The sequence below is a fragment of the Cygnus olor genome, chromosome 1 (genome assembly GCF_009769625.2).
Source record: "Cygnus olor isolate bCygOlo1 chromosome 1, bCygOlo1.pri.v2, whole genome shotgun sequence".
NCBI lineage: Eukaryota > Metazoa > Chordata > Aves > Anseriformes > Anatidae > Cygnus > Cygnus olor.
The window spans coordinates 76,819,095-76,844,184 of NC_049169.1; the positions used below are offsets into that span (position 1 = coordinate 76,819,095).

The 25,090-nt window shown below is 42.5% G+C and overlaps 1 protein-coding gene and 1 long non-coding RNA gene across 2 annotated transcripts; both read right to left on the reverse strand.

Moving 5' to 3' along the window:
* Positions 1-5,203: 5,203 nt before the first annotated feature.
* Positions 5,204-12,880, reverse strand: LOC121064037. The gene is made up of 3 exons (XR_005816305.1): positions 12,773-12,880; positions 9,079-9,147; positions 5,204-5,417 (listed from the first exon to the last, which is right to left on the reverse strand). It is a non-coding gene; the product is annotated as an uncharacterized LOC121064037 (long non-coding RNA).
* A 2,626-nt stretch (positions 12,881-15,506) lies between these two features.
* On the reverse strand, positions 15,507-23,262 carry KCNJ8 (potassium inwardly rectifying channel subfamily J member 8). Its single transcript, XM_040545197.1, has 3 exons — positions 22,830-23,262; positions 22,127-22,575; positions 15,507-18,396 (listed from the first exon to the last, which is right to left on the reverse strand). The coding sequence occupies exons 2-3, from the start codon at positions 22,489-22,491 to the stop codon at positions 17,496-17,498; spliced, it is 1,266 nt and encodes a 421-aa protein (XP_040401131.1). The 5' UTR covers positions 22,492-22,575; positions 22,830-23,262; the 3' UTR covers positions 15,507-17,495.
* Positions 23,263-25,090: the final 1,828 nt, after the last annotated feature.

A 25,090-nucleotide genomic window follows, 5' to 3' on the forward strand; every position in this document is an offset into this window, starting at 1 on the left:
GAAAGTATCATTTGTTTACAGAAATGTTCAGTTCCTGTTTGTGACACACATGGTAATCCTCTGGTGTAAAGTGTTATAAGACTGCTGATCATTTTCTTTCTTTCTTACATTCTTACTGGAAGTAATAAAAGATCATGGATCCTGTTTTACTTTCACTTGTAAAAATCCCTATGAAGATTCAAAGGATCAAAGAGTGAACCAAACATGTAATATCCAACAAAGACCGTATTATAGATACTAATATACTCCAGATGAAATCCTTCTCCTTGATGTTGAAAAGTAGTGGGAACTATTTGCATTCTTATAAGCTAGAGAGTTGTACATACTTCAACTGTTTTGTTTCTTAACCACTCTTAAAAAAACAAAGCAAAAGGGGAGCATGTTGTTCTGGGCCCATGCCTCTGTAGGTAGCTGGCTAAAGAAGTGTTCCCTTTTCTGTGCCTGACAGAAAGCTGGGTAGCTCCAGACCATGGTGAACTTAAAGGTGAGGGTATCGGTGAGACCAGGTGCCTGTGGAAACATATAAAGTGAGACAAACTGAGAGTAGAGGTGCAGCTGTACTTCTGTAGTTGTAGGAATGCTTACCTGGCCTTCTGAAGTCATGAAAAGCTGGAAACCTCCTGTAGCATCATAATGGTTTAGAAAAAATTAGCTTTCTGTTGCTTGATTGGGATCAGCCGGTGCCACACCTGTGGTGCTCTTAGGCATAGGACTGCTGTAGCATTTTTATTGCAAAATTGTGGTAGGGAGCATTTCTTAGCACCTCAGGCATTTTGTGGCCTCACTCCTGTTCCTCTCAGTTAATGGGACCTTTTTTCAGTCCTAGATAGAAACAAAACAAAACAAAACAAAACAAAACAAAACAAACAAAAAAACACTTTCTTTTTTCTAGTTCTGCCACATCAGTGCCTGGCCTGGCACACCTGGATGCAGGAAGGCCCTTTAAATAGTTGCAAAAGCCAGTAGTCCACACTGTTTCTCAAAAGGCTCTACTGGAAGGCAGCTAAACAGCACCCTCTAGCCAACGGGAGGCCCAAGACTGCCCAAGGAGCTAGTGTCTCATGCTACATGGATAGGTGAGGAAATGCTGGACTGTTTGCTCCATGTCATGGTGAAGGAAGAAGCAGCTGAGAGGCAGAAGGAGGCTGTGAGCCAGACCAAAGGTGTACTGTGAATCCACAGCTGTGCAAACAACATCAGACTTAAGTCATAGATACACAAAACCTTTTATTCAAGGCTTCAGGCCCAGAGAGGACGCGATACAGTTCACATATAGTCAGGGCCAGATTTAGAGCTGGTGTAAGGAGGTGATCCTTGGCTTAGACAGGCTAGCTTCCACATTCTGAATAACTAGTCCCCGTTAAATAAGAATTTAATTAGCTCTTACGACATTTTCATGTAGCTTTTTCTGGTCTTCAATTTTAAAAGTAGGCTACAAATTTTGTGTTAAATTATGTTTGCTCCATTACCTAACATGTACAGCAGAAGCTGAGTCCTTATGTACTTAACAGATGGACACAGTTCTCTATACTTGCATATAGAAGGTGGTATGGATTGTCTTCTGAAGTACTGTTCTTCCCTGGCTCTTTCTTGGCATTACTTATGTGAATCCCATTGCAAAGGCAAACCAGTGTGTGTGTGTATGTTCACCCACATGACAAACACAGCCACCACAGATGTTGTGCTCTGCAAATCAAATGGACTTCAGCAATCTGGTAACTTCAGCAGAGTTCCTCAGGAGAGACACGTGTAGTCAAGGCCAGGATCGGCTCCACTTAAATAAATAAATAAAGGTTAAATATCCTGGAAGATTCATTTTCCAGTGTCCTTAACCTTGTCTTTGCTGGTGACCTCCTTATTTATTTATTTACTTATTTTCAAATTGAGCTTTTCATGGCCATTGACATAAATTTTCCAGCTTTTCTAATGTGGAACATCTGTGGTCCCTATGCAGTGTCCTCTATAGGTCATGGGAAAGCTTTGTCTTACTAATAAGCTCCATTCCTCTATATATTCAAGCCCAATTGACGGGGCCAAGTGTGTTTATAAATAAATATTGTCTTGTAATGACCATTTCCATATGTCCCAGAGGAACACAGTTTTAGTCCTTTTGAGCTGGCCAGCTGCCTCCTTTGTAACAGTGAGAACAGTTTTACCCTGTCTGGTTAACATTTGATTTATGTGGAAATGTACTCCCCAAAGTGACAGACCAGTGATACTGAAGAATGCAGTGCTCCCAGCCTCGCGTAATGGCTGGGGAAGTTTGTTTATCTATCCATTGTTTTCCTCTACATCAAACAGAATGATGGGCATGTTTATTGAATATTTTTATTCGCCCCTGACTCATTTTTATTTGTCTGCCTCAGCCCAAAAGAAAGACAAAAAGCAGGAGGAAAACTATTGAGATTCATGTCAATGCTATCCCCAAATCTTTCAGTAAGAGAAATGACTATAGGTATAGGACATTACTAACTTATGGAACAATACATTTGCTGGGAAATTCAGAGAATGGATTCCAAAAAATGATGAATGCAACAAGAAATACGCTGTAATATGCCTTCTCATCTGAATGAAGCATGATGTAATAGCTCTTTATCATTGAAGGATGACATACTGTCTCAGTGGCTTATTTCTTAATATTGTCCTAGGGGAGAGAGAATGCCATATATCTGACATGAATCTTGATCTGCTATGCATCCTTTTCCATCCAGGCAACTGTGCAGCAGAGGTCAGGATACATCTTTTAAAAGCCTTTAAAGGCTTTCAGAAGAGATAAATTGTAGTTTTTAGAAGATCAACATTCAGGACTAATGTAGCATATCTGTTAATCTTCACTGCTTAAATTGTTGCTTAGCTACATATATGCATGTGTTTGTATAGATATATACACACCGAGTAAAGAATGTTTATTCTAATTTTCCATTCTCCTGGAGTTTTGTATTTTGTGGACAGGAATGAATGTCTGTGGATTTATATGGTTTTGTTTCTTGTAAAGCCAGTCTGATAAGCAGCCTCCAGCCTTGATCAGTAACAAGAATTGATTTCTATTCCTAAAATTTCATATCTTTTTATATTCTGTCAGTAATAGTTTGACTGTTTCAGTTGGTATGATAAATATATTTCTAGCAAGATTTGTTATGAATCCAATGAAAGACACCATTAGGAAAAAGTCAAATCTAAAACATCTGTCTCAACCTCTGTTATTCCTTGATGTCATACAAAAGTATGACAAATACCACAGTAGTGTCTTACCATGACATTAAAATCTGCATTAACTCTTCAGATTTAAAAAACAATAAATAAAAACCGTCTGCCTTCTTCAATCAAATTTGAGGCCGTGAAAGTTTAAGAATGCATAGTGTTCTGAGTGTGGTTAGACATTCCTATCCCAGAAAGAAATAAACTCAAAATACCCTGACCCTGGAAACCTGAACAGTAAAAGAGATTAGGCATGAAATTTAAACTTTACCTCCCCTATCTTCTCACAGTCTCTGGGTTTTCAATAGATTTTTTTTTTTAACTGTTTCTTGGAGTTCAGTTACATCTCTGAATCTTTTTAGCTGATCATCAGAGGAGATTGCCAGTGCTACAGGTTCACCATGCGGTACCACAGTCATGTTGCCTCCAGGAGAAGGGGTGGCCTGAGCAGGGCTGTGGTTCCTAAGTTGTCTGCTTGGGGACAAGAAGTGAGAGAGGACAGAGCCAACTATAGTCAGAAGAAAAGAAGGGATGTGCGTATACATCTGAGATAACTAAAACTGAGCACTAGACTGTGGAAAGAGAAGAGACATTTAAGAATTCAGTCATTTTCCAGAACTTTATTTTATTATACAGGGAAAGCAAGAATTATCCTTCTCCTTAGCATGTGAGGGCTTTAGTGAGTAAGAAACAGTTATATCAAAATAGGGCACCTCTTTTGGGTGTCTAGGTGTTTCTCCATTTTTGAGACAACTCCAACTTTGGCTGATGCACAGAGGACTGGACAGATCCTCCCTTCCCTGTTCTCTGAGACATATTCTATAGGAGAATTCAGCAGTAAACCAACTCCTATGATTTCAGTTATTAAAACCTTGTCATGTTTTCAATTCTTTTATAGAATAGAATAGTGTATGTTAGAAGGTCATATGTGAACCGTGATCTTGTTTTGATACCAATGAAATTTTGTATTTCAATCCTGAGACTGGGTCCTTCTGTTTTAAATGGCAAGTAGGAAGTCACATCACCCTGAAAATAATATAAAATGCTGTTTGTAGATAATTCACTTCATGATTAAAAAAAAAAAAAAAAAGCAAAACCCACCCCCAAAAAAGTTTAACTGATCTATTATACCAGGATCAGTTCAATTTTTTGTTATGTAATCTGCATGATGGCCTTGCTTTCTGCTGGTGGGAAATTATCCCAAGGAGCAGTGTGTCTCCTCTGGGAATGCTCAGTACCCTGGAGATGCTTCTTGTTTGACATTTTGTTTTTCAAGTGATTACTGGGCCTTTGCTCAGATGAGAGAAATAATTTTTCTTTCCCTGACATCAAGTAGTACAAGTAATTATGTAAATGCAGGGCTCTTTCCTTTATACTTCAGGTTAAACTGGCTTGTAATAGTGAATATACACGGATTTGTCCTCCTGGTTCCTATTGAGGAAGACTGGATTGGGCAGCTTCAGCTATATTTTGGTAGCAGGTATTGCAAGGACCTCTGGAAATCCCAGTTAGTACTGGGCTGTTGTCCATGCTTGCTGTCATACATTCTCTCATGGGGAATTTGGGGGCCAGAGCCAACAGACCTGAGTGCAAACCAGGGCAGCATCCCTGGCATAAGGGGCCAGTGATGATTTGTGCCAGCTGTAGCTTTGGTGTGCATGTTATGTCATTGAACCAGAAACAAACTCTGCTTTGTTTATAAAATGAAAACACATATTTGTTCTATCTTCTAGAAATGTGGCATAGTTAGTGTGAATAATGCTTGTAAAATAGGCAGGGATTGCATCTGGAAAACCTGAAGTACTCCACATTGTGCCAATTAGAAGTTAGGATTAGAAGCAGAAGTTCAGATTATGTCTGAACTAATTATAAATTTTACCTAACTGGGACATGTGTTTTCTGCCTGATACTGTTTTCTGTTATGAACTGCCAGCAATCACAGCATTTTGAAGGCTTTTTGGAGACTCACATGAAGGGCAAAGCTAATAAATGCACGCAGGTGATCCAAACCGTGTACCTAAATTTATTTTCATTGTACAGATTTACTGTAACTCTTCACATTCATACTCTGAGAGGTTTTGTTGATATGAAGCCAGAATGGATGTGGTTGTTAGCACCTCTTGATGCTCCTTCTCAGGTTGCTGTGAGGCAAAGCATACATCATGCACGTGATGACTAGAGCTGATGGCACTTGCAATACTTCCACTCAGTAATAGTTCCTGTTTCAGCAAATTGCAGTAAAAGGCTCTATTAATATCAGTTTCAAGATATGCCTGATAGACACTAATGGTAAGTTTTGATCATAATCGAATTATTTCAGACAAGCCAAGTGTTAAAGTAATCAAAGGCTTTGCATTTAAAAAGAGGTTCATAAAAGAAGAACAATAAAAACAAACAAACAAACAAACAAAAAACAAACAGAAATTAAACTCTGCATGAAAAATCTCCAAGCTGTATGATTTCAGAGAAATGGCATCATTTAAAGTATTTTTAATATCACTACTTTGTGAAGACCTTCTTTCTGACATGAATGTTTTAAACATTATTAAAAGGAATTCTGGAAATAAGAATTTCTGGTTTTAGTTAGTTGGATTTCATTCAAAGTTATTAATTATCCTTTTCTTCTTCTTCTTCTTCAATGCTACATAATCTTCCGTTTTTAATTAAAAAAAAATTGCTAAAAGTACTGCTGAAAGAACACAGTCCTTGGTCACAATCTACTTGAAAGCTCATGGCAGCTGATTTTTCTGTACCTTTTTTTTTTTTTCATGAAATCCCTTCTCTTTCTGTCAGTTTGGAATATCATAACGGATATAGCAGCTCCTTATGTTATAGCAAGGCCAGAGATAGTTTTCGCCAGACAGAGATGGATCCCACAGACTGTTCCTACCTAGCCTGACAATTTCATCGAAGAAAGTTCATCTGAACTATATAGCATTTTATCTCTAACTCCACCAGGCTTTGAAGTGAGATTATACTTTTTATTACCAAAATGTTATGAATGTGTTTTGTATATGGCAGGGTTGGAGCAGCCCATAGCTCTGGAAATTAACACAATGCCATAATAACAATGAAGACAAAATTCTTTCTTAATGTGCCTAAGTATGAAACAAGTGCACAGTGCATTCGTGCAGAAAGGACAACAGGAACCTTCCTGCCGTTTTAATTTCCTGCAGAGATTGCGCCGAGATGTCTAAACCAATATGCTTGTGTTTTTATGTAAGTTGAGGGTTAAATAACTCCCTGGGGCTGGAAATCACACACCCACGCTGCCTGGGAAGGGTTGAATCAGAATTAGGAAAAGGCCCCATCTAGGCAGAGTTATGCTCTGGAGACCCTGTCACTTTTCACACTAAGTACTCTTCCTGCCTGGACTCTGGGCACTTAAGCATGTATTTAACTTCAGAGGCTTCCTTGAGATACCTCCTAAATTAGAGAGAACTTAAAGCAAGTGTGTAGAGATCACTGAATTGCTCAGGATTTCAACAGTGCAGAGGTGTTTCTGTCTCAGTGGGTAACAGTATCCTTGCCTTGGTGTTTTAATAATGTTCACATTTATTCATGTTATCAGATAGTACTCTATAGGTCATAGTTAATTAGGTACCCATGTGTTATCATGCCCTACCCAGCACAGCAGCTGGAATCCAGCACCTGCAGATCTCCCTTTCAGAAGTCTTTAATCAGTTGTATCTGAAATCAAAATCACTTTTACGTTACCAAAAAAGTAAGACATTTAGCAATAAATTCTTTTTAAACTGAACAGCTGACATTCACTTATGCTTTCCTTAAAAGCCAGCCATCCCTTGACTTCTTTGGTACATTTCCACATTAGCCTGGATCCCTGGAGGAGCCATCCTCCTGTAGATGATGTCTTCCTTCAAGTCTGCTGCAGTAGTTTAATCTCTGTTATCCTCAGACTCCACCTTGCCCTGAATTTCTTTCTTTGTAATACTCCATGTGTGCTGAAGGATGGTTTGTCCTACTTTTCTTGACTTTTCTGCTTCTTTTGCCCAGCAGACCTTTATTTAGCTGATTAACCATAGCAGCACCCTAGGAACTGGATCAGCATTCATTGTCCACAGTTTAGTACAGAGAATCAAGGTCAGCCAGGGGGCACAAAGCAATATTCTGGTTCAGAGTGTGTGCGAAACCCTTCTATGCAACAATCAATTGTTTAGCAAGAGGAAAAGCAAAAGCTGTGGAAAGGAATCAGGACTCTGGTTTGTCTTTCACAGTCCTTTGAACCCTCCTTTTGGCAGCTCAGAGAGAGTCTTCCCTGGGGGGACATTGGGCACATGTGCTTTAGAGAGCTGGAAGATCTGGGGCTGATCCTCGCCGTTGCTGTGATGTTTGCATGGTCACAGCATGCAACCAAGTTGGAAGTGAGTCCCTGCCTGATGTGAACGGTTAGGCACGTAACTGTGAGGTCGCCATTCCTTTTCATGACTGGAAGAACATGTCTTGCACATTGTTTGCAGCTTCCCGTACGCCATCATCTGCACTAATGGAGCTCCCTGGGGCCATGAGCATGTACTGACATTGAGTGTTAACCTTTAAAAGCTCAGACCTTTGAATGAAATCTTTTGGTTAGCCTACCATGTCTTTGCTAATAAATATGTCACCCCTTGGAATGTCTATTTGTACCCTCTTTTGTGTGTGTGCGCACCATGACTTAGCTGTTGGGTGGATGGGTCCATGCGTAAGGCAATTTCCCCAAGTTGAACTGCCATAGCCTCTTCATGATTTCATGCACCAAATTACTACACACAATTTTCTCAAAGGGATTTTGAAATCTGTTTCTACTAAAACAACTCTTCCTTTTTCACAAAAAAAAAAAAAAAAAAACAGGAATAAAACATAAATGGTCTTTGCATGCTTGTGTTTGCACAGTTGTATGTGCACATATTACACTACTGTTTATTTCCCCTGTTTAATACTCAAAATGACATTTCTGAAGTGCCAATATGAGGTGCCTGGAAATCCTGATGAGGGAAGAAAAAGAAGCTTCACTTTAACTACCCTGCCCCGTTTTCTGTCCAGGTGGCACACTGGCATGTATCAGCCTTTCTCTGCCACTGCACCCCCATGCAAGTCAATTTGAAAACTTTAAAGAGGAAAGTGGTCATGTGAAGCTCTCTGAAACACTTGACAGAAATCTAAACCAACACATTTCAAAGAGTTACAAACAACAATCGGTCTCAGAAACAGTGCTTCTCCTGTGACATGATGTCACATTAATCACTGCTAGGTTGCCCTAATAAGGATGAAAATTCCCCCTTCACAGCCTGTTCTCCCAAACAACAACAAAAAAAATGCATCTTCTGTGTCGGACCTTCCTTAATGTTTGCCAGAACAGATGGAGCTGGTAGCTTTGTTCAAAGGTCAATGAGGTTATTCAAGGCCCTGGGTGGGAGTGAAGTCCAAAGGCATGATAGTCACAGTGATGTTCTTTTCCTTGCTAAAGCACATGAGAGGGTCTCTGAGACATGAGAATTCCTGATGTATAAATAATTCGTGTGTCTGTGTGGCCAGAGACCAAGACCAAGCCTTATGTGGAATCTGTTGGCTGGAAAACCAAATTAACTATAACCTGGAGAATCCCTATCATCAAATCTGGCTGTGCAAACACTTACCTCCTCTATTTCTATATATAGCAAGTTAAACAAGCTTTTATCCTTTTATTTGGTAATGTATACAAGGAGAATTTAAGTTTAAGGAATTCAGTGAGGAGTTAACAGCCATGTGCTTGAAGGGGAATAGCAAAGAATGTAATAATATACACAGATGTATCATGCGGAAAGACCCTGAGAAGTTATCACTAGCTGCTAGCTGTGTGATTTGCAGAGAATTGCAAGCACTGTGCAAGGTGCCCCTATGTACCTGAGATGGTGTTTCTTTTTTGTGGACATCACTAGTAGCCTCTCAGTGAATCAGTGTTCAGATCTTGACCTTTGAAATGAGAAAGATACAGTTAACTTGGTCTACATGTCTCCCTGCTAAGTTATTACAGCTTGTACATGCCTGTGTATGGTCTCATTTTAGCATTGCCATCAGTGAAGTTTCTACCACTTTTGCTTTGAAGGTTGTTCTACATATCACTCAGTGCATGGTCAGGAAACCCCTCTTTCAGTTATCTTAAATCCTCGTTTCTTTGGTTCCAAGCTTTTACTCTAGTAATTGATATGATTGAAGTATATTAGCCCTGGACCTCCTCCAACCTCCCCTGGAAGCAATGTACAGCATAGATCTTCACATTTTAGATACAGGCTTTTCCATTAATTATCAATGTGAGAGGTTTAAAACTATAGTGACAAAATGTTTCAGGGTGTTGTGCATGATTTGTGTTGCACTGTTTCCAAGTTTAAATCAGGGTGGAATATTTGTTGGGAAAAAAAAAACAACCTAAAAGATGGCCCATTTTTCCTGGAGTGTCCATTGACAGAAGGAGCGCAAATAAGGGTCAGGTAGCTCCACTATCAGCATCAGCTTTGTGGCCTTATGTGATCATCTTACTACTACTGGTTTAATCCCAAGAGTATCTCATGGGTGACACATGTAGGTTTTCTCTGTCAACCTGATGATTATAATTTAGGCTGTGACTGAACAAAGTACTTGAGCTTTAACTTGAAAACCTGCAGGAGTTAACCCCAGCCAACAGACAGTGAGGATGTACATGTACAGTGTGCAGTTGGGTCAATGTTACCATGTCCATGAGGGCGGTTGATTTAATTGATCTGAGTTGGAGGATTAGGCCAGGTTTTCACAGGTTGTTTTTTAGCTAATTTAGGCAATGATGGATTACTGACCATGCATGGAGCCACTGCATGGACCCATTGGTGCCAGAGGCAAATGCTCCCCATCCCTGTGCTTGTCCTTCATCTGCTTTGCTACAAGGTGATCCACTTTTGACTGAAAATGCTCTAAATGGGCCCAACTTGTTCTGCTTGAAGGCAGTGAAGGGTGTTTATCCCGTGCCTACTTGCAGGCTGAGCCAGGATGGGCACATCTGACACACTGGGGGTGGGGGACCATGGCCCAAAGGGAAGGACAGCAACCTCTTACGCCTCTTACACCACAGTAATGCTTTTGCAAGGATTTAACAAAATAACTTTGTTATACAAGCAAAAAATAAACCCAGTTTTAGTGCTCAACATAGTCTTATTCTTTCCATGATAGGACAGCTGTGCTTCAAAATGAGCACACAAGTGCAGCACTGACCTGGACCTTGGTAATACATGTAGTCATGCCCAGCTATATATTTTCTTGGGGTCATTCCTCAAGAATTACCACAATAAATTGGATTATGGATGGGGTTTTTGCTTCTTTTTTAATCTCAGAAAAAGGACATGATGAAAACCATGGCCTCGGTTACACAATTTACTACAAACCTTTGAAGAAACCTGATGCTATATCATAAGCAATTCTGCTGTACTCAAGCAAAATGTGAACTTACACTTTGCTCATTGTCTGTTACTCTTTATCTTTAACCAGAATATCTGAATTGATGTTTGAACATACTCTTGTCCCTGAAAGGAAAAAAAAAACATGGCTGATAAGGGCATACTTAGTACGAACATAAACTGAGGGATACTTTTGTCTTTAAAATTAGCTCATATTAAATATTTCAAAAATCTCATCCTGGCTTGCATTCTGTTTTTCATGTTGGTATATAGGCAATACAAAGGGGCTAACTATAAGGAGACCTTTAGTTCAGAAGCCTTATTATTCTCTTAATTTAATACATAAAATTTAGATAATATGGTGAGATTTTGTATATGGAAAAAGTAGCACATCACAAGCAATTTAATCTGATCCACCAGGAACAGTATCTGTTTATAACATACTTTAGAAACACTGGCTAAGAGTGAGCATAGAACATCTTTTATTATTTGATATATTTTTAAAATGCTGTGAGACACAAAACTGGCCACCCAAGGGGCTAACAATCATTACTTGCTCTCCCTCAAACTCAGCAGTGTTTCATTTCTCCAGTGTTGCAACCCTTCAATTTTCCTTTAAATCCTGGCCTTGACTGAATATAAAAATCATGACAGTCAGCAGAAGCAGCCACGTTTTGACAGACCAACCCAGATCACCCAAAATCAAAGACCTAACATCAAAAAATATACCCTGAAGAACAGTGAGGCTGGGCCATGGAAGGATGCAATTAATTGTCATCACTATTGTGGTTACAAAAATAGCCCTTGAGGAGAACAGTGGTGCTCCCTGGTTGAGGAAGACACTGAGACCCAAACCACAACAGCCTTTTTCAGTCACTTCAATGCTGTTCCTCAATTTAATGGCCTTTGCAGTAGACCTCAGACCATAAAACCTAGAAATATAGTTTCACTTTGGCCCACGCAGAAGCTGGCTTTCTCATCCTTGCTAGTAAGCCAAAATTTAACAGCAGTAGGTAGCAAAGTAAACTCCTGTAATGATAAGATACCCTAATTTTTACAGATTATCCTCAGGGACATTTGTCAGCAATGTTTGAAGGGTCCATAATTAACACTGAAATGCATTTTTCAAAATAAATCAACAATTTGGTGATGCCTAACACTGTTTTTTATTTTGCACATTTGTTTGTTTCCTCAGTGGGAGCTTAATTTAAAACTTTGAATCAGAGGAAGCCTTTCTATTGACCAAAATTCATTAACTCTCCCTATTAATAAATTTGCAGTCCAGAAGGGACCATTAGATCTTCCCATCTGGTCTCCTGAGTAGCACAGGCCCTGACATCATGCGCAAATATGCCTGCACTGAGCCCAGAAATGTGTGTTGAGGCTAATGTATATCCTCCAGAAACATAGACCAGGTTCGTGGGTAGAAGTAATGTGTTCAGTTGGATCAACTCTTTTTTTTAGAGTAGAGAAAAAAAAAAAAAAAAAAAAGAAAAAAAGAAAAAAAGAGGTTAAACATTTGTTAGATATGAATAGAGAATCCATCACTTTTTTGGTCTTCCTCTTTGACTATTTAACACAAATGTTAAAATTATTGGTAGCATTAGCTAAAGTATGGACAATATTTTCCTTGAATGAATGTTTTTTGTCTTAATGTTGTAGTATGGCTTGATGTTTCCAGCATATTCTGTTCACTTTTAACTCATCAGTGGCCTGGAAGGAGAGTCCTGAGTTCTGTAAATACACTTAGTATTTTTAAAGGTTTCTTTTAATCCAGGCCTCTTGGTGACGTGTCCTAACTGCAAGTGCCTCAATTTCAGTGGCTGTTTCTCTTGGACAGCACTGATCTTGTCTCCATAAGGTAAATCTCTCTACACTATCCAATGGAGGAATGTGGGAACATATTTTATCTTTGCTGTCTAGTTATCACATGAGAAATCTTTTTTTTTTCTTCAAGTTCAAAGAAGTCTTAAAGGGAAGTAGAAAACATAATTCAGAGAGATAGGGAGAAGAAGCATTATTAATATGTTAGGGGTATTAGAAATTTTTGCTTATCAGCTTAGATTAGTCTGGATGTGATGTAAGCACAAATATATGGAAAATATATTTTAACATAAGAATTTGGGGAGGGGGGAAGTGGGGAAGGGAGGAACAGGCAGGAAGTTATCACTCACCTGACTTTGCAAGCAACCCAGAGCAGGAAATCAGGTGTAGAGAAACAGGGTTTTACTCTATCACTTCATATTTCACTGCCTTCTGTTACAGACAGGAAGAGTTTCCCCCACCACCTTGGCATGAATAACGATGTCTTCCTGTGAAGGATACTGAAGGAAAATGTCTGGACAGCAAGAGCTGTCCACGTCCTGCCCGTGGGCCTGGATATCATAAGGACACCAGGTCCTTGCCATTTCCAGCCCTAACTCCGTGTCCACAACCCTTGGCGTTGCAACCCATAGAAACTGGTGACCACAGCTCCTGCAGCCAGTCACCACCCAGCTCACCATGAATCCCCAGCATCACGGGTTTGGTGATTGCAGGCGTCTGGAGAAAGGGCTGACACACACTGGTAGGACGCTGCTCCGTGGTTGCAAAACCCTGTTGCTAATGGCAGCACAGCACAAAATCAAAGGCTAGTGGGACGTGATTTATTGTTTGACAGTGCCTTCCAAACCTTCACCAGTGTTTTGAAAATATCATGCTCTGCAAAGAATATCATTTATCAAAAATAATGAAAACTTTATTCCTTTCATCATATAATGTCTCATGTTTTTCTTCAGACAAAGTTCCTTTCTGGTCTTGCACCAACTACATTTTCCAGCTTGCATCAACAAGCATTTGCTAAGAATAATCACTGGAGAGCTTGGAAACTGATTTCACAAAATGTCCTCAATCTTAGTTTGTGAAGGAAGAAAAGATATGCAAAATTAGCAATGTTTTTTCAGTCAGCAGAATGGGGTGTGCATACTGCTTTCCAGACAGAAAAGCAAAAGCATAATGCCTTGCCTGAATGTTATGCAAAATAGAAGGTGTGTACTTTTGTGAAATGTGTTCAAGATGGTTGTGAGGTAAGTCGAGTCCCATGCCTCTGAAATGAGCTGAGGGACTACAGTAAGACCTGGCATTACAGCGAAGGCCTATTGCGTACTCGAGCTATTAGCTAAATCTAAATAAGCCCTTTGCTCACATGCCATATGATGTCTTGAGTGTCCCAGAAAGCTTGGGACAACCCTTCTGCAGATGGAGCCACACAGCTGCACTTTCAAGGGTGAACTGCCATGGTGCAGCCCATTCCCACAAGACAGTGCTCAGGAATGGATCACTTTTATAGGGGCTGGAAGCGTAACTGAGGGAAGGCTTCAGGCATGTTTGCTGTGCAGAGTGGGGTGCATCGGATGGTGCTTGAGGCAGACAGGGGTGTCTGTGGTCTGCCACCCCTCCTGCAGGCACCTCACTCACCCTGCTGGTTCGAGGTCCGCCCGCCCCAGATCCTGCCCTGACCGTGGCTCACACCAGATGTTCTGGAAGAGAGTGCAAGGAAACCTAAAGGCGACAGTGACAGAATGACCTGCCAGTGGGAGAAGTTCCCTCCAAATCCCATTACTTAGAGGTTGGCTTCCACCCTGTAGCATTAAGCTTTATATCCCAAGTGCTCTCTGTGTTTATTTGCTCTCTGTGTCCCCATCACAGTAACTCTGAATCTTCTGGCTAGCCACTGAGAGAACAAAGGCTCTCCCTGCCATTTTTCTATTTAAAATTATGTCTGTTCTGGAAGGACTTTATAATTTTTAAAATCCTAGAAGGACTTTTCTGCTCTCAGGAAATAGTTCTGTTCCCCACAGAAGGCTGCAGCAGTGACAGGGATGCCTTCCTGGTGTGCTGTTTACAGAGCCAAACATAGTAAATGTGCAGAAGAGGCGATGCTGAATAATGCCCTTCCAGTTATACTGTGTTACTGGGGGATGGTAATGGTAGGGACACACATAAATCAGTGAAGTGTGAAGAGAGGGCAGACAAACAATGCTTATAAGTGATTGCTTCTAATTATTCTGAATTATTATTGATGAACCAGAGACTGATAAAGGCACAGGCGTCAAATGGAACTTTTGGGTGCTCAGCATTTTGAGCATCTTGTTTATTCTCATCCTGGCATGGATGCCAGTGTGTAACCATCAGCAGTGTTTGGTAGAAATGTCATTTGTAACTCTTAACTTGACAGTGTATTTTAAATACAGAAATCCTCCCCTGATAAAGTTGCCAGGGAGAATAAGTCATTAAACATTTCAAATGGCAATACTACCAACTCATCCCCTTCCAGCAGTCTTGGTGCTGTGAAGACAGGTCTGAGACCCATCCTTCAGTGAGGAACACAGCTCCCAGCCTCAAAACTTCCCTGCTGCTCTCTGCAGCCAGCCAGGTGGCTCAACTAGGCTGCTTCTGCCAGCCTGCCTCATCCAGGACTGAATGCTCCCTCAAGGAAGGGTCTTTGCTCTAAGGGGATTTCTGCAAGGAGCAGGAGCACAGAAGAAATGAAGGTGAAATTCATGATACAGCTGGCTGGGAAGGGTCTGCCTTGGGTATCTGTGCAGCACCCTAGCATATGACCAAGGTACCTTAGTGTTATCTCCACAGTACCAATATCCCAGTAATGTCAGTGTGGGAAAGAGAGAGTACACCAGGTCTAAAGCAGAGGGAAAGGCAAGGGCAAAATTAAAATTAGAAAAAAAAGGGTTGTAGTTGAAAAAAATCTCAGCTGAAATAACAAGAGAGTATTGAAATAATATTAAATTATTACTCACAGGGACCATAGAAAAGGCTGGGAGAGAAGAAGGACTAAGAGTATAGAAAAATGAATGGAGAATAGAAAGAAAAAAAAGAAAAAGAAATGAGGAGAAAATCAGAGACGGAATAAATCATTATTGTCACTTTTTATTTTTTTAGAAAATTTGTTTTTGTACAGCATTTGGCTTAACCATATTTCAAACAGACTGCCTCAAAGAAATTTGTAGCCCTGGAAATGGAGGCCAGAGACAAATTGTATATACTCACTCTGACTCTTCTTGGAAGCTACAGATGTTCATTGTTTGGATGCACAATGGACAGATTAATATCTCCAGATGTTCACCAGCCATCCTCCCAGAACATTGACGGGCAGAACAGGGAATAAATGCTTTTAGCAGAAACTTCAGTTTCTGCTACTGCTTCAGATAAAGCATTTTGTCAGTGTTTATTTTGTGGGGAGCACCTGCTCCAAATATACAGAGCCTACGCTACACAGAAATGCTCTTCCATGTCACAACCAGCATCAAAAGAAGCTGTAAACTGTCCATGCAAGTGCTGATGAACTGGCTTGCAAAGAGAATGAGACTCCGGCATTGTTCTTGACTGTTTTACCTGATAGGAGTAAGCAGATATTTAAAATTACAGGAGTATTTATGCGGTTGGGTGGTTTACAGAGTCAGTACAGGGGAGGGAAGTCAGTACTTCCCTCGAGCCAGAGACTTAATAAGGCAACTCCTGGAAGAAACATGAACAGAAATTTATCCATAATTATTATTCACGGGGAAAGAAGCACACATCAATTTAGCATTTCCAAAGGTGACACAATTAGTTGTTATACATGCATTTATTCTTGTAGAAAAACTTGTGGTGACATTTTGGAGAAGGATGTTGATAACAAATCCCCATTTTAATTTGAAGAGAAAAGCTGCTTACCACCAATTTTCACTGCCATTTTACATTAAAACACAAGAGAGACACTGCTGAAAAATACTTCAGCAGCAGTGCCCTACTCCCCCTAACTGAAAATTGTTCATCTGGTTTTGAAAATATTATCATTAATATTATTGCCATGATCCCCTCTCATTCCCATTCATGAATTCCCACTGGCAAAAAAAGTAACCTGCTGAAGCAAACATACTTAATCCTGCAAAAGTAATGTAAGTGAATGAAATAGGCTTCCTGCCTTCAATATATTAATCTGTAAGAGAAAAAAAACAAAACAAAACAAAACAGGATTTGGTCTTCCACCAGTACAAGGAGAATGTTAAGGACATGTGTGCTTTTTCCAACTTGAATAATTTCAGCGACATAGATGCTCAAGTGGTGTCTGGGAAGACTTGAGTCTTGGGTTACGGCTACATAACAAACGTCTGCAGTCGTGTATCTCACCCACAGAACAAGAGCAGTGTCCTGCAAGAGGCCATGCCATTTCATGGGCCTGCTGAAATATTTTTTTTTCTCCTGGCTCTGCCCAGAGTGGCACCAGGTTTCTTCTGGGGTGGCCAGGTCACTTTGGCTGACTGGCATTGCTCTCAAAATGACTTTACCGTAAAACAATGGAAAGAAAAGACTTGGAAAACTGAAGGGAAAATCCTGGCTCTTCTCCAGTGAAATCACTGAGGAATTTAGCTACTCTTTTCAAGAGAACAAAGAATTCACCCCAAGAAGATCGATATCCAAATATTCCACACAATGTATGTTCAAGCTGTTGATACGCAGCAATTTTGAACTTCTGCCTGCAGGTTGGTAACCCAGTTCTACAGGAAAAAACACATTTTGCGACAGCCAGCAGAAACAGATAAGAAAGAGACCTTTGATAGGAAAAATATGATTTAAAAAAAAATAGTATGCCATTAAAAGAAGTATAAATACACTTTATATTACATGAGTGGACTGTGTTTTCTTTAGTGTACGTGCCATTTTTATTAATTCATACACTAAGTGCTAATGTGTTTCCTAATGCCATTAGGTGGTGCTTTCAGTAAGTAATATAATAAATAGTTCTTGAACAGTCCTTTTCTGCATCATGTTCTCATTTTCTTCAGTAGAATAAAATTTAAATCAAACACGACAGTGCCTCCTCCTTTTGAACTCCTCGACCTCACACAAGGCTGTGTATCATGTTTCTGAGGCACTCTGGCTCCCCTCGGGTGTGATAAACTGCACTTTGGGCACGATGAGAGAGGGATTGGTTCTCCGCATGGAGTTGCTCCTCCGTATGGAGTTGTTTCTCCTCATGGAGTTGCGTTTCCGTAGGGAGTTTTGGTGGGACAGCTCACTTTTCTGCAGGGTCTGAATGAGAATTGATGGCTTCTCGTCAAGCTCTCGAGCGCTGCAACGTGGTGCTGCCACTTTGACAGTGTTGCCGAATTTGGAGTAGTCAACAGCATATACGCCTTCCTCTTCAGTGACGATGGGCACGAAGCGGTGACCCCACAGGATCTCCTCTGCTATGTAGGAGGTTCTTGCCTGCGTTGTGATGCCAGTCGTTTCTACGACGCCTTCAAGTATCACTATGAGCTCCAGATCCTGGAGTGCCAGGTCAGCAGCAGAGATATCATAAAGAGGACTCCGCTTGTCTATGACGTGACAAATGATTAAGGGAGCCACCAGGAAAATATTGTTACTTTCAATGGGGTTATCCACAGGGATATCTACTTGGTGAATGGGTATGACTTCTCCTTCAGGGGTCGTAGTCTTCCTCACAACCTGGATTCTCACCGAGGCACTGATGATCATGCTCTTCCTCAGGTCTCCTACTCGAAACATGAAGCAAAGTTTGCCATTTCGAACTGCAATGACTGCCTGCCTGCTGAAAATCAAAGTCTCTGCCCGCCTGTGAGCTTGTGCAGTTTTCATGAATATGCAGCCCAGCATGACAGCATTGATGATCAGACCCACAATGTTCTGTAGGATCAAGACTGTGATGGCCAAGGGACATTCCTCTGTCATCATCCTGCCCCCAAAACCAATGGTCACCTGAACTTCAATGGAGAAGAGGAAAGCAGAGGTGAAAGACCTGGAGGGGAAGATTGCACAAAGTTAACTCAAAGTACATCGAACATAAACTGATAAGCTATTAGCATGTACTTTCTAGAAACAAATGGCCTTAGAGGCCTATTTTTGCAGTCCTTGTACATTTAAGCCGTCTGTTAACATCAGCGGAAAGACTGCACTCTTGGTGACTCAGTGTTTGCATGATCAGAGCAACATCTAATGGTGAGAGGGGAAGGAAGACCTGAGAGCCTGAGCTCCTATAAGACCATCTGTAATAGGAGGTGAACCTGAGAAGCTCACTAGAACCTCTGTTCCGGAAGATATGTCCCACACCATGTTAGCCGACAGTGCTTTAACTTGCAGCATGACTTTCTACCTTCTCCTTCCCACAGAGATCTTGGTGGAGCTGTGGTTTTGGAGACAGGTGAGCAACTGGCTGCACACTGACATTCTCCCACCACCCCGCACCTGGAAAAGAAGCTGGGAAAATGGCAGCATTTCACTCACACTACCTGCCCGTCTGTCCTGAACCCCTTTAAAAGGATTCCCTGGAGGGAAAGGGGACATTCCCACATTTCTCACACCTCCCAAACCCACGCTTGCCTCACGACTGAGCCTGCCGGATCAGGCTGCAGAGGGAAGGCAGTGGCCTCCACGGTCCCCTCTGCGCATCCCTGCAGGAGGACAGCACTGTGACCCTGGGCTTGGGTTTAGCTCACTGTTGTGTCAAGGCTAGCTGGAAAATTTCAACACAGAAGTGTACTGTAGAAGTGTGAGTTAAGTTAAATGTCCCTGATAAGCTACAGTGCTGGACATCAGAGTAGGCTGTCCACAAGCTTTCCAAAACACATGGTTTATAATATTGAACAATGTCACCTCCCCTGTATACACCAGGATCTTTAATTTCTGTTTATAACACAGATATGTCCTTCACCAAAGTCTCTTATGTCCAAAACTTGTACCTTGGAATTTATTTGGTAGACATGGGATCTCATGAACTAACATTATAGTTACCCTTTTAACACAGTGCAACACACAAACACTTGAAGCATCCTCATTCTCATTGTGGCTTTAACTATGGAAAATATATATCCTGTCCTAAAGATGGACATTCATTGCATTCATTGGTTTTGGTTTGCTTTCCAATGAATTCATTTTTAAATAACTTCTTATTGTTCTGGTGTTGTTGTTTGTTTTTCCTAACCATATTTGCAGTGAGCCTGGGATCATTGGGATCATGAAGAGACATTACAATAGCATAGGTAATACCAGGGATAATTTTCTGTAGAATGAGAAAGCTCATCTTTCAGAAAACCAGCCAGCCTCCACATAGATAACTTTGAAAGAACGTTGTCATTTCGTTCCCCACCCTCCGCCATTCTTTGGCAGATCCTCTGTATTGAGGGGTTTATTTCCACATTTCATTCTAAAGAAATCAGTGATGAGGGATTTTATTAATGTAATTCAGGGAATGATTTCTATGCTCATAAATATTCATCTACATGCAGAATTAAACTTCTGGCTGAAACTTAATTTTATTCAGCTGAAGGCTCTGTGCAGTGAAATATTCTGATTCCCCTTAACAGTAGCCATTTTAAAAGGGAAAAAAGAAGGGGGGGGGGGGGGGGGGAATCTACCTTTTTACAGCAGAAGTAACAGAAGCAGCAAGCTTGTACAGCATTTTGAACATGCGAAGAGGGATCCATAAATGCCAAATCACTCTATTCCCAGCTCCCTCTCTTCAGAGCTCTGCAAGTTTTCCTCTTTGGATTATGTTTGATTTGCGTGGTAAAGTGCTTCTAGCTTTAGAAATTCTGCAGTACTTTGAAAAATTAAAGTGTTGTGTAAGTTCCATCCAATGATTAGAATTTCCAAAACCAGGTTTCCCATAAATCTGTAATGGCACCTACTCAAAAAGCTCTCCTGAAATATCTTTGGGCCTAAATCTCAGAAAAAGTAAGTTAAAAAATATTTGCTATTATTTTGGCAGATTGTCTCAGCATGAAATGTTTTACATCCAGCAATTCACTGCTCTTAAAAATATCAGCAGTCATACTGCTGTTGCATGGCTGTGTCCAAAGTGGTAGCCAGGTTTAAGAAGATGAAGATAAAAGATTTTCCATGGCTTGAAGATGGATACTTGAGCAGCAGTTTGCTGAAACTCCTCAGGCACTCACAGCAGAGCGCGATGTGTGCTGTTTGTTATGGGCTAAGTCACGCAGCCACACCAGTTCATTGGCTCTGCTTATCCCCATCCCTCCAGGCTGTTCTTGCAGCAGTGGGCTTGCTGGGGAGGTAGTGAGGGGCCATGGCTCTCCTTTGTCCTGGTGGCATGAAGCCCTCAGCACCCAGAACAGGCTTTGTGGGGTGGTCTGGGAGTCCCAAGGGGGCCTCCAGGCAAACAGGGGAGTGTCCTCCCAGCTGATGCCGGAGAGCTGCTTGGGTGCAGCTACCTGCTAGTTTGGGTTGGACAAATCCCACACATCCTTCTCTCTAGGACCAATACACCAGAAAGGCTGGGGGTGACACCCCTGAAAGACTTCCCCAGTAGGCACAAGCTGGGCCATGACATCTCACTTCAGAGGCAACTGTGGCCACTTAATGGAAGAGAAATAAGAGCAGCCTCCCCCTGCCTCAGCCCCCAAAGTTGAGGAAGGTTGGCTTGGAAAATCCCTGTTTCCTTTCAGTTTGAAAAAACTCATCTAGCAAAACAAGTGTCAAAGTGAAGGTAGAATGAAATCACTGCTCCCTCATGAGCCAGATCTGATGTGCCTTCATACTTGCTGAGGTGCCTCACAACCTACATGCAACTCCATGTTGGAGTTTTCCTCCAAGAGGAGGAAAGAGGAGTGGATACCCTCAGCCAGCTCTGCAGCCCCCTCATGGTCCCTACCACACTGCACCATGTAAAGGCAGTTGCTCTGGCCATTCTGAATCTGGATCTTTCTGCTTAAAAACCTTGTGCTGTAAAAAGAGATGTTACTGATGGCAGAGCAATCTTGTTGCTTACCCCCATCTCCAAGTAACAAACACTTCTAGCCTGTGTAAGTATGTGCCAGTTTGTCAGAGCCTTGAAAATTGCCATGGCTTTGGGGACGGAGAGGAAAATACTTTTCTTTAATAGCTGACATTTAACCCAGCAGTCCCTTAAGCTTTCACTGTCTGATACATCATGCACGTCATGGAAACAGTTCATCCGTCAAACCGCTGGCCTGTGGCTTCACCAAGGGACAGGCATTTTGGAGCTGTCTCATGGGAACTGTCTCAAAAGACATCTAGCTTTGCCCTAAGCAGCACTTTTCTTGCTAGCTGACACCCATGGGCAGTGCCCTGCCTCTCAGGCAGCGCTTTTGGGGTGGGCGACCTTTTACCAGCATGGCAAGCGGTTTGCACCACGCTCAGGATGCTCCCGCTGCCATAGACAACATTACAATACGTGTAACACATACCCACTCTTGTAGCAGGCTCTTATCTCGACAGGCAGGGTATGTTACCCACAGAGTGTGGAGACACATGAAAAGCAGCAGGTCTCCCTCTCTTTCAGATCCTGTAAGGAATCAAAGAAATCTACAGTACAGTATTTTCCAAGCCCAGAAGGCTTGCTGAATTTATGTACTCTAGAGGAAAACACCACACTTTTCAATTGTCTCAACCAAACATCACGGTTCATTAAAAAAGCTGCATTTCAGGTATCGGCAGGACAGCAGGCAGCTCTGTTCCCCCCTTTCTTTGTCCCACCAACGGTACTTTACCTGACACACGTCACGCAAGGTGTCCACTTTGTGCTGTTCGTGGTGCCCTCTGTGCTTGGATCCATGTCGCCATGGGCGAAAGCCACCAGCCACCACATCATGGCGAAGAGCAACCAGCTGCACAGGAAGGACATGGTAAAGATGACCAGTGTGTGACGCCACTTCAGGTCCACCAAGGTGGTGAAAATGTCTTGCAAGAATCGCCCCTGCTCGCGGATGTTCTTGTGCGCCAGGTTGCATGCCCCATTCTTGGCGATGAAGCGGGCTTTGCGTGGCCGGTCTCGGATGCGGGGCTTGCGCAGGTTCTCAGCAGCGATCCGTGCCAGCACATATTCTTCAGGGATAATACTCTTCCGAGCCAGCATCTTCCTGCCACCATAGTCCACCCAGCGAGATGTGAAACAGGGGACAGTCCCTCTAGCGCGACTCCGGAGGGCTCACTGCCTACCCTGAGAAGAGAGAAAAGCCGGTCAGATTTGTCACCCGTGCACTGTGGTTAGGTAACCCTACATCAGCAACCTTTACATCAAATGTCACTGCGTGGCTTTATTCTACAGCGCCCTCCCCTTTTCAGCCCGTCACTTTTATGCGAGCAGTCGGTATCAGCTCCCGACAGAAAGGAACGGTGCTATTCCCACGCTCCTTGCGGGAAGGCAGGCTGCAGAGCCGTCTCGCAAACTCGGTGTAAAGTAACCTGACGTACGACAGGACGGATCCTCGGGCTGCTTCTCCGGGAGGCAGCTGTGCCCGGGTGGGTACCGCAATGTGGGGTGCTCGGTGGTTTGCATCCTCTGGGACTCGAAGAGTTGGGCTCCTCTGCTTCGAACCGAGGCTTGCCTCGCTCAGTAGGGCTTTAGCTGCCGTGGCCCTGCCAAAAAGCCCCCGTCCGGTCCCCAGAAAGCATCACAAGAAGGAGCCGAGCTGGCAGCTGGAGAGAGGGCTGGCGGAGCAGGCGTTCCCGTTTCCCCTCGCAGCCCTCTTCCCGTGCCGGGACTAGGCGGGGCAGCCCTGCCTTTATCCCCAGCCCTGGCCCCAGCCGGCTGCCAAAGCTCAGCAGCAGCGAGCGGGGCTCCCAGCATCACCACCGGCCGGCCCGGCCCACCGGCCCCCCTCCGTGGCCCCAGCAGCGGTGGTGTGGGGCTGGAAAAGGCGCCTTGAGGGATGCTGGAGCATCCCCTAGGGCCAGATCCTGCAAATGTGGCAGGGGGCAAGGCGGCTCCCTGCGCGAAGCCCACCTCTGGCAGCAGCAGGGCTGGCGAGCCCAGGGTTTTTGCCTTTTTAGCTTTATCGTGCCTTGGATCTCAGCGAGACAGCTCGCAGGCAGAAAGTGAAGCGCGTGCGTAAGTGTCTGGAGGAGCAATGCCAAAATCTCACGGCCTTTGCTGCTTTTGACAAACTTAATTACCTGTTTCTGCGAGAGGAAAAGAGGCATTCCTTTATATGGTTCACAATTTGTGTTAACTTGGATGGGCGCAGCGTCAGGGCCATTATAATCTTCAGCTGGTGGAACAGGCATTGACAGATGGGTTTTTATATATGTGATGGGTATAGGAGAAATTACGCACAATGCCAAAAACAAACAATGAAATAACAGAAGTTCATTCATTTTCCCACAGGTCGAGGTTTACAATTTTGGCTCTTGTGTTTAATGGAAACTTGCATTCTTGGAAATTATGGCTTTTTTTCCAAGGTCTTAGGGTTTGTAGTAGGAAGAATAAACAGTACATCAACTTTATGAAAAGATCTAAATTTAGATTTTAATGAAGCAAAGTGCAAAGATTTCATTGTGTCAGATTAACTCCTCCATGCCCAAGGAATGTGTGTGTACAGTGGGGAGGTTTCTAAAGTTTTCTGAGTATCACTCAAGTGAATGACCTTTACAGTATAAAATTTACACAGAACATAATACATTACTTCTCTCTGTAAACTAGAGACAGAAAGAAATGCTTCACAGGCCTGCTGCAGTCAGGAAGTTTTTAAGTGTATTCAGGCATGGAAAAATTGAGAAGGCACATTTGACCGGCAGTGTAATCCTCAGCTTGAAGATATCCATCCTGTCAAACACATGCACGTGCTCAAGTTTAAATAGAGGAGTGATTCCTGGAAACCTTTCTAGCAGTATACTTTTCTAATACCAAGTATCCAGTAGTCAGAAAAGAGACAGACTCAAAGCCACGGTCATATTAGGCAATTAGCTAAACATTTTTGTAGGAAATTAACTCCAGGCAGATGACCAGCTTCAGTGTGAAAAATCACGTTCTAAAGCAATTACCTTGGATTGTAACCAGGCTTGAGTGCAAGCACATAAAGTCACTTGTGTGTGTATCTGCAGGATCGGCGTTGCTGTCCGCTGTGGCACTCGATAGGCTAGCATGGGAGAGCTCAGGAGGTTATTCTGCTACAAATGGAGTGGCAGAGGCTGGTCATGGGGGACTGACTCATTCATTTGATGCAGCCTCCAGAAGAGCATCTCACTTGGGTGTAACTGTTGGAAACAGCTGATTTAGTACACATGCAAAAAATTGCCTTTCCTTTTTCCTCTCCCTTCCCCTTTCCCCCTTCTAGCCCCATGAAGCATTTGTTCCATGCTAGGGCTAGAAACAAGACTGATGTTTCCCCAGTATGGCTGCTAGCTGTGTTTCAAAAAACATACAGAGCTGTCAGGAAATTGCATGCAAACCCCCCTCCTTTTGCAGAAGATCCTTGCATATTATTATTTTGCTTCTGACACAACTCATGCCATGCAGCCAGTTCTAGTTTTCCCTAAGGTTATTAGTGACATCCATAGCTTTATAAATGGAGACATTTAAAGACCAGGCCACCTTAGAGCAAAACCCACCACTGCTGCTCTGTTCAGTCTCAGACCCTTCTCTCCATGTCAAGGCACTTTATCTGCCGGTGTGCCCCTTATCCCATCTGCTGATGGGGTTCTGAGGAGGAACCTTCCAAAAGCTGGTCAGGTGG